At 42.7% G+C, this 16827-nt stretch overlaps 3 protein-coding genes across 5 annotated transcripts; all 3 read left to right on the top strand.

Annotated features, from left to right (window-relative positions):
- Positions 1 to 897: 897 nt before the first annotated feature.
- LOC130529071 (protein FAM117A-like) lies at positions 898 to 7790 on the top strand. 2 transcript variants are annotated; one of them, XM_057038976.1, is made up of 8 exons: positions 898 to 1573; positions 1815 to 1948; positions 2525 to 2620; positions 2933 to 3046; positions 3655 to 3783; positions 4173 to 4338; positions 4588 to 4759; positions 6091 to 7790. In XM_057038976.1, exons 1-8 carry the CDS (start codon positions 1450 to 1452, stop codon positions 6359 to 6361), a joined length of 1206 nt encoding a protein of 401 aa, XP_056894956.1. In that variant the 5' UTR covers positions 898 to 1449; the 3' UTR covers positions 6362 to 7790. The 2 variants fall into 2 exon arrangements, with proteins under 2 accessions (XP_056894956.1, XP_056894950.1); XM_057038970.1 differs by having other exon boundaries at positions 899 to 1573; positions 1812 to 1948.
- A 538-nt stretch (positions 7791 to 8328) lies between these two features.
- On the top strand, positions 8329 to 10155 carry ndufa4b (NDUFA4 mitochondrial complex associated b). The gene is made up of 4 exons (XM_057038987.1): positions 8329 to 8516; positions 9393 to 9481; positions 9602 to 9662; positions 9864 to 10155. Exons 1-4 carry the CDS (start codon positions 8466 to 8468, stop codon positions 9918 to 9920), a joined length of 258 nt encoding a protein of 85 aa, XP_056894967.1. The 5' UTR covers positions 8329 to 8465; the 3' UTR covers positions 9921 to 10155.
- A 730-nt stretch (positions 10156 to 10885) lies between these two features.
- Positions 10886 to 16514, top strand: cenpt (centromere protein T). Of its 2 annotated transcripts, none has more exons than XM_057038953.1 (13): positions 10886 to 11208; positions 11386 to 11506; positions 11576 to 11708; positions 11788 to 11881; positions 11996 to 12132; positions 12220 to 12277; positions 12419 to 12555; positions 12909 to 13859; positions 14148 to 14399; positions 14483 to 14561; positions 14984 to 15163; positions 15248 to 15352; positions 16085 to 16514. In XM_057038953.1, exons 1-13 carry the CDS (start codon positions 11123 to 11125, stop codon positions 16206 to 16208), a joined length of 2457 nt encoding a protein of 818 aa, XP_056894933.1. In that variant the 5' UTR covers positions 10886 to 11122; the 3' UTR covers positions 16209 to 16514. The 2 variants fall into 2 exon arrangements, with proteins under 2 accessions (XP_056894933.1, XP_056894940.1); XM_057038960.1 differs by having other exon boundaries at positions 10888 to 11208; positions 15002 to 15163.
- The last annotated feature ends 313 nt before the right edge of the window (positions 16515 to 16827 follow it).

The following is a 16827-nucleotide window of genomic DNA, read 5'->3' as shown; positions in this document are numbered from 1 at the left end:
CTCCCAAAACCACACCATAGTCCACCCACTTGGCCACCCAACTTGGCTGACTTAATTGGGTGATGAAATGTTTGGCCTACAATTGAAAGAATGAAGAAGACTGTCTGGTGTGTGACATATTATGTGATTAATAGAGAGTTGTTATTATATATGCTTATATATGGTTTACTACAGAACACACGTTTGATGATAAATTTAGAGCTGTCAAGAGGAATACATTTATTTTAGGCCTATATGAAAAACTAACCAGCCGACAGCCCAAGCATGTAGTGATCCATCATGGGAAACCTAAAGACACCATTTATTTTCGTCAAATCACATTAGTGAACGAGGTAAAGTGACATTTTAAAAGTACGTCATCATATAATTTAACATGATTAGAAAAATAATAACAAAATTAGAGTACCGTATAAACGTGAATTGCATAAATACACCAAGAGCTCTTCCGCGTCACGCTATTGTTAAAAAACCCAAAAAAAACCCGAGACGTGGCAAAAAATGATTGTAAACCTCGAAACTTTACATGCTGATTAATGGTCAGAAACACAAAGTCCTGCATGAAGAAAACGCAAAGGTACGACTCTTTACATACAGTATAGTTAATATAGTCAATAACGCTTTGCATTTTTGTCCTTAGATTGCCTAGATTGGGAGTGGCTGCAGTAAGAAATGTACTTTACGAGAGTGAAACAGCGGCGCGTCAAAGCGCATTTAACAGTCTAATATCAGTTCAGATGAAATATGGGGTGGTGACAGCACAATCAATTGGCGGTGGTTTGACAGATTGACGGCTGACTGACCAATGAGATTGAAGTGCCTGATTTGTCCACCCAATCAAAAGTGCGATTCTTTTTGGCCCCGCCCCTTCTTCTGATTAAATCCACACCAGCGTGGTGGTCGAGGTGTTTAGAGTTTGGCTGTGGGGATAACAACTGTGCGATTCTCGCAACTTTTACGGCCACCAAAACCAGACTCAAGCCCGACAAATTGTAATGAAATACACCGTCATGTTTTCGTAGAGGACCCAGGAACTGACGTTACCGTGACTTTTTCGAACTGGAGCCGCTTCCTTGTTCGACTACTGGGTGAAATATCTCCACATCCTCACAAAGAAACTTTGCCTGCTAGGCTGCTAACTCGCACACAAGCCAGAAAAAACTATGCTCTTCGTCGAAGACCCGACTTCAAGCTGTTGGGAACCTCCGATCTGTTGAATTCATTAGTTTTGTTAGTGCTTTTTCCCTGAAAATGCCTGCCGGGGTGACTCAAATCTGACATTTTGCAGCATTTTTGAATAGTCATCCCAATTCCAGGAAGGCTTGCAGCTGGTAACTTAGCCAGCCACCACCAGGCTGTCCACGCAGCGCCCCCAGATCTCTGCCAGGGACCACATCCATTGTTGTTTAACTTGGTTGGGAGCTAAACAGTTCCACATTTGCCACTTCAGAGATGTCTGGCCGAAGTGGACTTGGACAATCGCGGGGAGCGACTTTGGGTCCGCAGCCCCTCAAAGCTACTATTCCCTATCAGCTGACCTCCAAGCCTCGACTGAACCGAACAGATGGCAAATCAGGTACGAGTTACTGTTTGTAACCCTTCCAATATGTCCCCAATGTATGGATCAATGTATGTATCGATATTTCATTTAGCATCCATATACATGTACACTTACAACTGCTGTTGAATGATGTAGGAGCTTCAAGCAGCTGTTGTCAGTTAGAATGCAATAAATCAGCTTATGCAAACTCAGATAACTGGGATATTTGATTATGTCGCTGCATGTCAAATAAAAAAATGTCTCTATTTGACAGCAGGAAAGGCCAGAATTCACCAGCTGAGCTCTGGCATGAGGAGGACAATGTCCCTTGATGCTATCATTGGTCCGTACCTGCAGGGACAGTGGCCGAAAGAGCCAGAGAGCTCCTCTCATAAGGACAAGTCCACCCAGGTCAGCTTCATTGGAATAATGTCCCCTAAAGGAAGTGAATGGAGCCAATATTTCGTTCAGATCATGAATGTTTCTGTAAAAGTGGAGTTATGATAGGGCAGATGGGTCCACTTGGGGCTGATTAGTTTACAGTTACCGCAGACAAAGTCGTTGCTGGGAGGCAAACGGGAGGGAGTGTCCAGTGTTTGCACAACTCTGACAAAGTGAGAACCACATCAGTAAGAAGAGTCAGTTGATGGGGCCGTTTGGTCTCTTCCCGTCCTCTCTGCTCTCTGTGCAGGCGCTCGGCACTGCTGCACAGTTGCCCACATCCTCTTCCCTCTGCTGTCTTTATGTTTTTCAGTTTCTCCTGCTCTTTAGCATGAACTGAGAGTCTAAGTGTGGGTGATGTGATGTTGTTGCATCTAACTGTGCTTAGTGCGCAAATTTGTACATTTGTCAGAAGGTCTTATGTAACGTGCAACCTTAGTACAGCCGTTTCTTAACTCCTCAGACAGTTTGATGCCGAAACCGGAACACACATTAAATTGGCACGTGATGATTTGTATTTGTATTTAGACATTGTTTCCTCCTCAGACTCCAGCCTTGTGGGCAGATGAATCCCAAAGCAGGAGAAGTAGCAGCAGCCACAAACGATCTGCATCGTGGGGCAGTGCTGAGAATCTGCGAGAGGTGAATCTCTGCTCGGTTTGCTCAACGGGCCTTGCTAAACCTGATTTTATTTGGTGTTCTTGGCAAAGGGCTGACTTATGTTGACAATGTTGAGCAACAGGAGATGAAATCATCTATCTGTAATGAAAGTTCCCCCCTCTCTCGAGGCTCGCTTTTTCCATCGGCTCTCTGAAATATCAATCTGATTATTGCCACTGAAAAATTCAGAAAATGCATTCCAGTGGACTTCTTGTGCCACATTTCTCTGTTTGAGAGGCTTCCTTTGACCTATATGTGGGCTGATTAACTGACTCTAACCTCTGTTCATTGCAGATTGCTAAGCTAAAACAACAACTACAGAGAAGCAAAGCTGCAGTCCCAGGTGGGGGTGACAAAGACTGCCAGCAGGGTTATCCTCAGGGCGGCTGCAGCCTAGGAACTACTCAGGTACCCTAGCACCCACATAAACAAACTCACTCCAGACAATCTCTTAACCGTAAACCTGGTGGAAAAAGACGGGTTCATCACTTTTCAGTGTAGCGTTTAGCATTGCTGGTTTTATTAACAAATTAGAGTGAAGTGTTTGGCTCATCACAGGAAGCAGCACACACAGAGGAAAACAAACGCATCTCAATGCTTCTGCTTTACAACTGAGACATCCTACATAGTTCTGCTTTTCAGCCCAGCTGGTTGGCACAGTTTATCGTGTGAAGCCACACACCACTGACCTCAGGTGGTTTCACTTATTTCACACAAGCTCGATTACACTGACAGCATGTGAGGTTTGACTTTCAATTAAAGGCGTTAGTCTTTGATAAGGGCCCTGGTGAGTAATCATTTTGGATTGTGGGCCTTGGTGAATTTCTGTTCTGCAAAATTTAATGTTTAACTTGATTTAAGGCACAAGGGTTTTGTTGTTCTTTTTGGGCTGGAATGCGCCATTAAGTGGGTGATGAGAAGGAAATAAGCAGAATAGACACGTGAACTGTAAAACATTCGTGTGGTCTGTTTGAAGTTGCTACAAGCCTGAATTCCATTGGTTTTCATGCCCTCAGACTCGGCCCATTCCCATCCCCCTCGCTCCCCTGTCAACACTGGTTCCTCCACTGCGATGCAGCGTGGAGGGCCTCAACCAGGAGCTGGAAGGAATGTTCATCTGTCAGCCACCACATCCACAACACAGGGTAACTCTCACCAACACTAGCGTCGGCATACGCGTGTGAAAATGTTCAGAGCGTGCGAGGAAAAAAGGCTGCCCTTTTTCTGTGATGGTATATTAGTGTTGTGCTCTAGACATGTCGACTGATTTGTTTTTTTTCCTAAATGTATTGCTTATTTACTCATTTTCTTTCTTGTACACACATTGCAGTTTTAGTATTAGCCAGACAGTATTTATTATTGTTAGCCAATTTTGTCTGTTTCATTATCCATTTGTGTTGTGTTGCACATTTTCCTTCTAAAACTGTAACAGCAACAGTTTTACTGGCTATTGAATTTCATTTTATATTTATTCTAAAGATGCATTCATGTTGGAGGTTCTGCAGGTTAACCGTGTTCTGTCTCCTCTGCTCAGCTCCTGGAGGTTCCAGATGGCCACCGGGCACCGATTCCTCCACAGAGCTGCAGCAGTGGATCTCAGAGTGACCGGGCCACCACGCCGCTGTCCACAAACTCCTCCCCAAGCTCCCCTCTCACCTATACCTCCAGCTCTGACGACGTGCAGCCTGACGTCTGTCAAGGTTAGTTCTCGATTGGAATGTGTCATGTTAGCGATGACATTCATTTGTAACTTGAGTTTGCACTTCTGGCTGTTAAAGTAAAATGTTGACATTTGACGTTTTTATGAAAAAGAAGAATCAACCTGCGCATCACTGCTGTTGCAACCACTCAACTAAAGTCCTCAGAAAATCACACGTATACATGGATTATTGAATCTGCATCGCCGTCAGTTTAATGAGGTTTTTTTGTATTTTGGGTTCTCTTTTCAGGCCTGAGAGGTGGTGGAGGCTTGTCCGTCTCCTCTCCTTTCTCCTCCCAGAATGAGGCCGACTTCTCCATGCCGATACTATTGTCTTCCTCCCCAGGACCAAACAAAAGTTGCTGCTTTCAGAGAGAGCCTCCAGAGGGTTGTGAGAAAGTCCGATTCTGGGAGGAAACCAGGTATGTGCGTTATACTTCAGATCGTATTTTTACAGCCTTCTTTCCCCTAAAGTGTAGCGAAAAATGCCAACTTTGCCAGAGACGCAGCTTGACCAGGTGTATTCCTACCGCCCATGTAAACATATTGCTCCTCCAGTCTATTTCACATTTACATTTACAAGTATTGACTTTTAATGACACTGATTTATTGGGTTCACTTCACACAGGTGGATAATGAATTTTATTTTTATGCCTCCTGTCTGCCAATTTCTTACAAAGTTTATGCTGTTTATGGTCCTGATGATGGTGCACACACTCCCTTTTTTATTGGATGAATCAGCTGCTGTTTTTCCAAGAAACCAGATCTCTAATCGGTTTCACTGGATTCTTCTTAGGCAATTATTTACAGTCGTGACTACCTACCCTCTCCCAGCCGTTTCTGCTAACAGCTGGCTCTCAAGCATCTAATTTGTGTCTGATTAGAAGAGCTGTAGAACCTGGTACCGAACCCCTGTGACTCTTGTCCTCTCCTCATTGTACAAACAACAAACCAAAACTTTCAGGCATTTTATTATTTATTTTTTTTTTACAGCAGCATACCAGTAAGTGAGATAAACATCCAGTAACAGGGCCAAATGCATAAAAACTTTACAGTTAACACACGCGTTTTCTGCCCATAAACAAACGCAACATGTGTATTATAGACTCAGTCTAGTCTTTAGTTTTCTGTGATTTAATATCATTTAAAAGCTGTTGTGATGACATTGAGTGCCCGCTGTTGCCCCCTGGTGGTGGGTTCTCAGCTCACTCCGAGAGGAAAGTGGTTCAGATCTCAACCAACTAGACCAGGTTAAGGTCCAGTGTAAAACTAATCAGCATCCACTGGGGTAAATAAAGATGGCATAAACTCAATACCCCCGCCCCCCAAGTCATTTGTTTGTCTGTGCTGGACTACTGCAGAAACATGGAGAAAGTGTCGTTCTGTAGGGAAGAAAAATTATATCTTTTAATTGATATTCTGTTTGTGGTGATGCTTTGTTGAAGATTATTCATAAATATGATTGTTTTTATATGTAATATTCATTGTTAATCTTAAACACTGGACGATTAGGCCCCCTTATAACATTGTCACGTAAATAAGAAAATAATACTTATGACAATAAGTCTCTAAATAATATGGATCAATAAAACCAGCATTTTATGTTATACATGATTGAATTTGAATTGGGATTCCACAGATGTGGAGATTTAAATTTTGGAAGTTGCCAATTTGTGATGATATAAAGTAGAATTTTCAGTTGGTTGCTTGTTATCCTGACGTAATATCATATTTTGTCTTTTTCCCCCTCTAGCACTATACAGAAACTCAAACCAGCTGTCATCTCTTCCTGCCCAGACCCTAACAAAATAAACTTCACCCCCCATGGGGGCTCCGCTTTCTGCCCCGTCAGCCTCTTAAAGCCCCTCCTCCCCTCCATGGACCTGTTGTTCCGTAGCCTTGCCGTCTCTCCTGCGGATGGCTGCTTGAGCGAGGAGCCGGGCTCCTGCGCGGCCACCCCCCCGGATCCTGCCGTGGCCTCCGCCGTGATGGGCGACAGCTCAGGGAAGGGTCTGGTGTTCTGATCAGGTGGTCGGATCCTTTTGTTCTGCAGAAAATGTGAGAGGAGGGTGATTGTAATGGATGAAAATATTTTTTTTGGGGGGGGGGGGGGGGGATCATTCATACAAATCCAGAGCAGGCTTTATGTGCCGCCCTGGGTTTCTGGGCATTATGACATTCCTAAATTACATCCATTTTCAACAGTCTCGTAATCCAAAGAAATATTCGGCCAAACAGAAGTTGCAGTCTTAAAACGGGACTCTCACTCTTTTCCTCTTGGGATTTATCGGATCGACTGTTTGACCTGAGTTTCACTGCACATTTGTTGCCCCAAAGAAGCCGCGACGGTCCGTCATCACTCCTAAACTCTGACTGCAGAGTTTAGGCAACCTTTACTGAAATAGTCCCTTAAAGGTTTGATTTTTAAAAGTTCAATAATATTTATCTACAAATTCATCTGGCATGTTTGACCTAGCTCGACCTTGCGCCTGTTGCTGGTGCACAAAGCATGACAAATCAGTTGGGTACAATTTCTATTTATGAAAATTTAAGAGGAGAAATGCCACATGATGAAATCACACTTTGTAGTCTTAAGGGATTTTTTTCAGTCATTGGACTTGGGTAGCATCATTACCTAAAGCATTTAACAGTCCTGCTTTAAAATAAATAATTGTTTTTGATGTTGTCACCTTGTTTACTAAAAACAAACAAAAAAAAATGCACGTGTTAATGGATAAAAACCTGTTCTCCATGGAGGTTCCAGGTGTATGCTTGATGTTGATAGTTCTGAGGTTTCACAGCCTAGTTGACTACCTAACCAGTTTTAGTGGTGTAGATTTGTCATTCCTTTTTCGAGATGTTCTTAGTTTCCGCTGACAAGTTGGCGATCAGATAGTTGTATTTTCTGGTAGACATGTTTGCACAAATTGAACCGCTACTATTGAGTCTTATTTTTATATTCACTTTTGTACTTTAAGAGTAGTAATGTGTATTTTCTACATTTTCTATTACCTGCATCATAAGCTAAGGGGAGATCCTGTAACTTTTAGTTTTAGCTCTGTCTGATTAGAGGCTGGTGTTACATGAAATACTGTATCAGGTGTTTTTTTTTGTTTTGTTTTGTTTTGTTTTTTCTTTCTTCAATGCACTTCCAGGAGAGTTTTATTTGGAGGAGACTTTGTTTCCATGTTAATCCTGATGTTTCTTTTGTCCTTGATGGGAGTTTTGATTGTGTGCGCACGTGGATGGACAGTTGCCAACTCTCATCATTTGACGTTTTAGTGTCCTGATAAAATTGAGAGGATCGAAACTTTTCCCTCCCCGGGATAAGCCTCAGTTAGTGTGTTCAGTTCTTGGTCTGAATGTGTTGGGTTTCTTTGTGTTGTTTTCACACAAATACATGACTGAGTTGCAGTTGTCTGTTATGTATTAAACTGAATTTAAATAACTGGACTTCAAATGCCTGCAGCTGTTGAGACATCCTTAAACTGTTGGTGCTTTCATGACTCCAGCCCAGGGGAGCATCCACACCATTGCTGGGCTCTATCACTGGGGCATCAGGCTCCAGGCCTCCAGGTATTGACTGACACATGCTAATTGGTTCTAACCTCCTGACCTTATCTTTAAGGGTGAGTCCTGGCACTCCGATGGGTGTAAAGTTTTCAAACGGCAGGTTCAGCCTGGTACCAGAAGGAATAAATTGCAACCCAGTTAATCCAACTTGTATGACCAAGGAAATAAAGGAATAAATCCCCCCCCATTAGTGTTAAGTTAACCTTAATGTAAGGTGTTTATGAAAACACCGTTTAACACTTTAAACATTGGTATTGAGAAACGATGGAGGGTGGGCGAGCCCGTTCTCTAATTTCAAACTGGTGGTATTAGAATATGTGTATATACTGTATGTTAGCGGGGTAAATGTATGGCTACACTGGGCAGGTGTCTGACAGACAGACAGGCAGACACGGACAGACAGGTGTTGTCGTTGCAGTGCGGGATTGGCTGTCAGCGGTGCGGTGGGGGGGGCGCGTCAGTGCGCCTCCGGACCCTCCGCACACACGCGCTTTCTCAGACCCCAGCATTTCTCCTCCAGAAGGAACCAGGACCGCCAGTGGATTATTACCCGCCATGTCGTCGATGTTCGGGGTCGTTCGGAAACAGCTGAAGAGCCACCCGGCTGTAAGTGACCGAGCCGCCCGGTTCCGGCCCAGCGGAGCGGTGACATTGAGAGCGCGGTGGAGGACGCGCGTCCGTTGCTAATCTCATCAAAACCACCCGATGTGTCACCATCTGATAGAATCTTACGAACGTGATTCGCTCCTATGGCTCTTATACAGCACACCAAGGGGGAATTACTGCATCCAGCAGCTTTTCGTGTCAGTTCCAAATTCCTCAACATTTACCTGAGATTTGGAATCAAATCGCCCCCCCCCCCGTCTTTGACCTCTGTAATTAGCGATCCTCTTACAGAAGATTAGTCCGTATTTGCTGTGATCTAAATGTCATTATTCTCGCCTCTGGTGTGGCGGCAGCTCCTGCTCCACCTGCTCCAGCCAAATTAAGCCCAATAAAAATCGACAGCAGGATTGTTTGTGGTTTAATTCTGGACTGTGACGGTGTCTGATCCAGTGTTGCCATGCACGCGTGTTTCTGCAGCACGTACAGAGCTGTGTGGGCTCCATAACGTCATGGCTGTAGGCCGGAGCAATGCACAGCGTCTATAGTCAAGGGCGACGGGGTGAAACACTGCACTTTACGGCAGCGTCCATATTAATAGATCACCGATTACTACAAATGTGGGCGAGCTTCAATAACAACCCAGTTCTAGTTATTAATGATGCATTGTTTAGGTGTTATGTTTATACGCACAGCATGGTGGTTTATGATTATATATGTATAATTTATTTTTTGTGATTTTATAGCTGTTAGTTACTGGCTATTTTATGATTTTGATCCCAGATATGCTGCAGTAAAGTATGTGCTAATATTAACAACGGCAGATGTTTGGTCATCTCAGAGCTACTTCCTGATTTATGTGTCTCATTCTTCTGCTAGCTGATCCCTCTCTTCATTTTCATCGGTGGTGGAGCAACCATGAGCATGCTTTACCTGAGCCGTCTGGCCCTGAGAAACCCAGATGTCTCGTAAGTGTCGATCTGGTTCCAGGAAGATCTTCTGGTCTTCCTTCTGTGTTTGTGTGGTGGTTCATTTATGGGTCAACAAATTGCTGACAGTCCTTTTTTCTTTTATTGCCTTTCTCTTAGATGGGATCGCAAGAACAACCCAGAGCCATGGAACAAAATGGAGCCCACTCAACAATACAAAGTACTAATGGTTATGCACTACTTGCACAAATATCTCCTGATATCCTGATATCTCCGCTGATCCACATTCTGACTTTTTTCATAATTCTATACTGTCAGAAGCGTATTCCTTTGAAGGGAAATAAACATCTCGCCTGTTATCTTATGGCAAAGTCCATGTTGCCCTGTCACACTGACTGTACGTGTTTGTGTATGTTTCCAGCTGTTTGCAGTTAACATGGACTACTCCAAGCTGAAGAAGGACAGGCCTGATTTCTAATTCATCACGCCTTTGCTCAGGATGAGGAGCCTTTGCACTTTTTACGCTCAAAACAAAGCCTGTGACAATGCGTGAAGTGTTAGTCAAAACCGCCCTTAACTCAATCAGTTTGTTCATTTCCAGTGTAAAGGGAAGAGGGATCATTTCATTATCAATGAATAAAACAGGCAGCCCTCTGTTTTAGTAATTGATAAGTTTATTTTTGTTGTAAATTATTAAAACAATTCAAACCACACTCCAGTTGCAGCTTTTTTCACAGAGGTTACAGATGTATTTAAAAAAAGGTTAAATTAAGGGTATGTGTGTAATGAATTATAGGACACAAAGCAATAGTTTATATATTTGAATGATTGATTTTTGATCTTATTAAAGTTTGCAGTGTAGAGGACGCTAATTGAAAGTTAAATAGGCATGTATTTGTAGTTTTGTGCAGAATGTTATAGACAGAATTACCTGTAGAACTAACTACTGAACATATCATACACATTTGATTGCAGAGACGCACCTGTATTGTTTTCAGCCATATATACTGGAGCTGTTATTCCCTATATAGTCCAGCAGAGGTCGTAGTTGCACTAACGTCGATATATTGTTCGTTCCAGAGACCTGCATACGCTCTTTAAGATTTTTATTTAAAAAGAAAGATAAGAACAAAAACTGGAAAATTCGGGAAAGCATTATATGTATATTTTATTCTTGTGCTGGCAACCTGTCTATGGTGCATTGCTCCCTCCACCGGTGTTTACTATTGGGTTGTAGGAGTGGCAGATTGCAGAGGATGGATAAATGGATAGGTTTATTGTGCTACTCCAGTACTTAATTGCAACCTGTCATTAAAAAAGCTGTCATCATTGTTTTTTTGTTTTTTTTTGTTATTGTCAGTTTACCTTGAGGTTTCGTTTGGTTCTTCAGAGGATGGCGCTAGAGAGCTGCGTGGAAGCAAACAGCCATTTAAAGGAAAGCCAGAAGAAGAAAGAGCGCGTCTTCTCGCGAGGTTTCACTTAAAAATAACGCGGGACCGTCTGAGTTTTGGGTCCGTTGACATAGTATTTATGTAAGAAAAAGACAATTTAAGCAGACAGTTTACAGTCAGATGACGCTTGATTAGAGAAACTTTTACCGATCTACACAGCATTACGTTATTGGTGAAATTTTCCGACTTGTTGCTTGTCGACCAGCTGACGGCGTGAGTTCGGTTCCAAATGGATCCTACGGAGGACTTATCTGCTCGGGTCCTGCTAAGACATATTCTTAGCACCGAGCCGCCTAGAACTCCAATCACCCGCAGGTAATTATTTAAACCTAAGATATTTACTCGGGAAGAACTTTCTCACTCTTCAACGCCGACATTTGTTATTCTATACGGGGACATGACAACAGACACACGGCTTCCTTCCACATAGAGAAATAATAGTCTCTCCTTTACACCCAATCCTTCCTGATGTCGAGCTTTTCCCGTCTTTAGTGTGACCAAAGCACAGAGTCTCAGCGTGACCAGGCGCAGCAGCCGACTGAGTAATAAGGACAATGTTGGTCAAACACCACAGGACTTACTGAGGCGAAACCTGCGACAGAAAATGCGCGAGGTGAGGTGGAGACAAATACCCGTCACATAAATCCTGAATCTGGAGTTCCACTGTGTGCTTTCTTCCAAGAGTATAACAACAACGTCATTACCCGCCACCAAGAGAAGGACCGCCGTCAAGAGAGAGTCCAACACTGCAGCCCTAATGTCTTTTGATGATGGAGGCACACCGAGACACATCCTGAAGAACATCCTGATGACCGGTACATGCAGTGCTCCTTTGTTCTCACAGGTGACTGTGTCTTTTGTCTGTTTAATCGTGTCACTTGTGATGGGATGCAGAGCCTGTAAGGTCCCCGGTGGTTCATAGGAAGACAGAGGCAGAAGAGCCACAGCCATTTTCAGCAAATTCCAGCCTCACCGGCAAGAACACGAGGTTCGGAGTGCACGTCTTTTCAAATCTGGTGTCTCAGATAACCTGTCATGACTGGACGCATGTCAAAGGATGTTGTGTGTTGTTTATGGGAAAAAAAATCACCTTTATTTCCAGCACTGAATTATCAGGACTGGACTTGCCTGATCTTACCATGGGCATTGCTCCAACGGTTACTAAGGGACTGAGCAGAAAGAGACAACGGCAGAGTCTAAACGTCACCGCTTTTGAGAAGCGTCTTAAAGGTGGAGATGGTGAGTTTTAAGGAATTCCTTCTCAGCGAAACTTTGGATTGTGCTACAGTTTTTGTGGCTGTGGTAAAGTTTCTTATCTGCTCACAGATGTTGGAGAGGAAAGTGAGCTATGGGCAAATGAGCATTCATCACTCTCTTTATCAGGGTAAAGAAAATAAAAATGATTTGTTTATTTCCTGAGGTTATGTGGTTTTCATGGGCAATATCTGTACTTCTAGACACATCAACTATTTACTGGGTAGATGCAGAAGTTAATTCTTGGGTTCTCCCCCCCATTCTTTCCCAGATCTACATCTTTGAGTCTGAAGACTCCTTTTGCAGATGTCCAGACTGAAAAAAGAGGTCTGCAGAGAAGAGTCTCTAACCGCAGGAAAATCACAGAAGAAGCCTTTGGTGCTGCTGTAAATAGAATAGAGATGGGAGGTGAATACAATTATTGGAATATTTGTGAATCAACATTTTTTGTTGGGTTTACAATCGTAAGTATAAAGAAGCAACGAAGCCGTGGATGTTTCTGTATATTTTGAGGCTTAAACATGGCTGCAACCATGAACTCTGACAACACCATAAAAGGCATCTAAATTGATTTTATTTTGTTTTTCTCCAATGCTAAGCCAGAAAATTGTTTTTTCCCCTTTAGACTAAAGCTCTTTATATTACAAGGCCACCACACACACAATTAAGTGTATAATAATAATAATTGTGTATATAGATTCTTTGCTTGCCTCTCTTTCTTTCTCTCTCTTCCCTTTTGACAATCTTTTGCTACCACCCAGGGATGAGCAGCTTTGTTGGACTGGGTCCCAGTGACACCTGCACTGAAGGCTTAACTTTGGGCTTAAGCACATTCAGCGAACCTGATATCACAACAGATATTGTTCAGTGTGACACTGATCGGGATACCCGATTGAAAGAGGAATCTACAACCAGGTCTCACTATAAAGAGGAGGAGAGTGCACGAGACTCTCAAACTGAAGAAAGTGATGGTGATCCTCAGCCTGAAGTAGATGTTTCCACCGGGACACAATCTCAAGAAGAGGAGGAGGAGGAGGAGGGGGGTGCCCAAGAGTCTCACAAGGAGGAAGAATGTGGTGATCCTGAGCCTGAAGTCGAAGTTTCTACCGCGTCACAATCTCAAGAAGAGGAGGAGGAGGAGGAGGGTGCCCAAGAGTCTCACAAGGAGGAAGAATGTGGTGATCCTGAGCCTGAAGTCGAAGTTTCTACCGGGTCACAATCTCAAGAAGAGGAGGAGGAGGATGAAGAGGAGGAGGAGGGTGCCCAAAAGTCTCACAGTGAGGAAGAATGTGGTGATCCTGAGCCTGAAGTCGAAGTTTTTACCGGGTCACAATCTCAAGAAGAGGAGGAGGAGGAGGGTGCCCAACAGTCTCACAGTGAGGAAGAATGTGGTGATCCTGAGCCTGAAGTCGAAGCTTTTACCGGGTCACAATCTCAAGAAGAGGAGGAGGAGGAGGATGCCCAAGAGTCTCACACTGCTAATTCTCAAACTAAAGACTTAAATCCTGTTGATTGTCAGGCTGACGAAGAGGAGGAGGATTTTGCAGATGATGAGAGAGGGCACAAAAATTCACCCGAGGAGGATTTGACTCATTCTGAAGCTGAGCTAGAGGAGCATGGTGACGGGCGCGTATCAGAAGAGCACGAGGCTCATTGTTCTGGAGGTGTTGCCGTGCACGCCACAGAAACAGACGGAGACGCCTCAGACACAGGTGAGAGTTCCAGAGATGTCCTTTTATTGATGAAGCGGTTATATAAATATATATGCATTTCCCTTTTCTTACTGAGTAACATAAGATGTATGAAGCTGCACCCTGCAACTTGTCAACAATATTTAGTCAATAATGATCTTTTTTGCTTGATGGAATGTTTTTGAACTATTCTTAATATGCGACAAACATGTTTTTAGATGCGCACGAAAATAAAAAAGCCATATGACCAAATTTTATTGATGAACTCTGGAAGTTAGTCTGTCGTGCTGTCTTGATGGTTGCATGTAGGATGCTCTGAGGACGAGTCCAAAGCCAAGGGGACATTTATTCTACCCATTACTCTGGGAATGGGAGACAGTGAGGCTGACCAGCCTCTCAACGATTTCGCTGAGTCGTCAACCACTGGACAGCCAGATGTGGAGTATCCTGAGGATCTGGTCGATAAAGAGAACTGTTCGGAAGACGGCCGACGCCATGATTCCCCTGCAGAAGGTGCTGCAGACGATAGTGATGAGCTGGAAGATGAGGAAGAGAGGGAAGGTTAGTGTCTGTTTTTAAAAGCAAAATGTTTATTTGGGTAAAAGGGATCAGTTATAAAATGTGACCTTTTGTGAAATCTTCAGACGTCCCCAGCAAGACTCCAGCCTTTGTCAGAAAGAAAAGAGTGTTTTCCCAACCTTTTGATCACAATGTTCAGCCCAGGTGAGCTACATTAGATTAGATTCAACTTTATTGTTATTGCACATGTACAGGTACAGAGCAACAAAATGCAGTTTAGCATCTAACCAGAAGTGCAAAAGAAGCAGCAAGTGAGGATAATAACTTAATAAATACAGTATGTGCGGTTATTTTTACAGTCGTTTACCAGGTTGTGCTATAAACATATTTTACATCCCAAACTTCCTGGATTTTAACAGTTGCTCGTGTTTCTCACTGCTGCAGATTTTCAGTCACAAATTATAGCTGGGAGATTGAACATTCAGGGGTGGAGTAAAAATGTGATCGTTTAGATTTAGATTCTATGTACGCTGTTATAAATAGACTGAGAAAGCATTCACTTAAGAATGGGCTTGAAAGCCCCGACCAAAGTTAGGTGACTGAATTATCTTTAATCTTATTGGCAGCTTTGGTTTTTGTTCCAGTGGTCCCAGTAAAAGCTCCCCTGCTAAATCAAAGCAGGTCAGAAAGCCGCCACGGCCCAGGAAAAGGCAGGAAGGCCTTCCAAAGTCTTACCTCATGAATGTTTTCAAGCATTTTGCCAAAACCAAAGTCTCTGCTGATGTGTATCCTGTCCTAAATGAAGTGTAAGTTACAATCACCTTCCCTGTTTACTGTGGACATTGGAGATGGGAATGAACGTGACATCATCAACTCTTCTTACCTGGCAGAATGGATAAGTTCTTTGAGAGGCTTGCAGAGGATTTAGAGACATATGCTGCTCATGCAAAGAGAAAAACCATAGATGTTGAAGATGCTAAGCTTCTTTTGAAAAGGTAGGTGGGCTTTATGTGTGTTTTCCCTCACATTGTTGTTCGTAGTCTTAAGGTTGATGGTCAGGAGAGACCCAACGCTGGCACAGCTGTAGCTCTACTCACCTGTACGCTGGATATTCTCTCGAGCCAGCAGAAACATTTGCACCTTGTCGCCTCTCTGAACCAGCTTTTTTCAGAACTGAAGGAATCTTGCAGATCTTGCAGAATATTTTTGTTACGTTTGTCTAAGACCAAATAGTAAAAAATGTGTCACATGTTTAAATATTTATCCTTCTGAGTGTAATGTGATTGTGGCCGGTGGCAGAAATCTGTAGTTCTTTTTCCAACGTGGACTAAAGTTTTATAACAAACATGGTTTGTGTTAATAATCGTATAATCTCAACAGTTATTACTGAACCAGGAGTCCTAAAATGCTCATTACTTCTGAAAACCAATCTCTGAATGAAGCCGGAACAGATCCGGACATTGAATCCATAAATCCAGGAGTGTTGCAGCTTCAATTTACACACAATCCTGAGACACCACCTGTGGAGAAATGGAAAGAAGCACAGTATAAAACTGAATAATGTGATCCAAACCTGCCAGAGCGGACAGATCCAGTACAGCCATGCTGGCCTTTAGATGGCAGCCTTGAGTGTGATTTTCTTTTCTGTCCCTGTCCCTGTGAAACACGTTGGAGGTGATAAAGAAAATGGACTGAGCTGATGTGTGTGTGTGTGCTTTATTCTGCAGGCAAGGTCATGTGAGTGACAAGGTGCCAGTGGAGGTGCTTATTGAAAAATATCTTCGCTTGGAACAACGCAAGCTCCTGATCCCAATTGCGACGAGTGGAAATGTTGTTATACCTAAAAAGTGATGAGAAATCTTAACGTCGCTTGGATTTCTGCACTAATATTGGTTTAGATGTGACATAGCCTGTCATAATCTCAATGTAATTATTTGTGTACATACATAAATAGATAATAATAGGGCTTCTTACATGTAACTAATATGTTATTGGTTATTGATCAGCATTCAGAGCAAAGAAATGATCATGGAATTTAACCAGCTGTCAAGATGTTTACTACAATAAACTTTGGCTACTTTCTTTATTTGTCTTTGTATGCATAAATTGGAACATTTTAAAGTGTGTTGACTTGTAAATAAACCAATTTTTCCATCATGGTTCCAGTTTTTTTATATTAAATTGATTTAAAAAATGTAACGAGCTCCAGTTCAAAAGCTCCTTAATAGATCGGCTTAGAATGGGATGATACAGAAGCGACATTATTTTTTTATTTTTAGTAAATAAGAAATGCTGTAGTTTCAGTAATGTGCGATAACATAAAGATAAATAAGCAAATTCTGTCTGGGACACCTTTAGGGTGAATCCATTTTAATTGGATTTGTTTGTGTTAACGTGAATCGCATATCTTAAACTGTGGCTCAAGCGGAGCGACGTTAAAGATGAAGTAAATTAGTGTTTAACAAGCGCT

The sequence above is a fragment of the Takifugu flavidus genome, chromosome 1 (genome assembly GCF_003711565.1).
Source record: "Takifugu flavidus isolate HTHZ2018 chromosome 1, ASM371156v2, whole genome shotgun sequence".
Taxonomy (NCBI): Eukaryota; Metazoa; Chordata; class Actinopteri; order Tetraodontiformes; family Tetraodontidae; genus Takifugu; species Takifugu flavidus.
The sequence above is the reverse complement of the archived record's forward strand: the minus strand, read 5'-3'. Positions and strand labels throughout refer to the sequence as shown.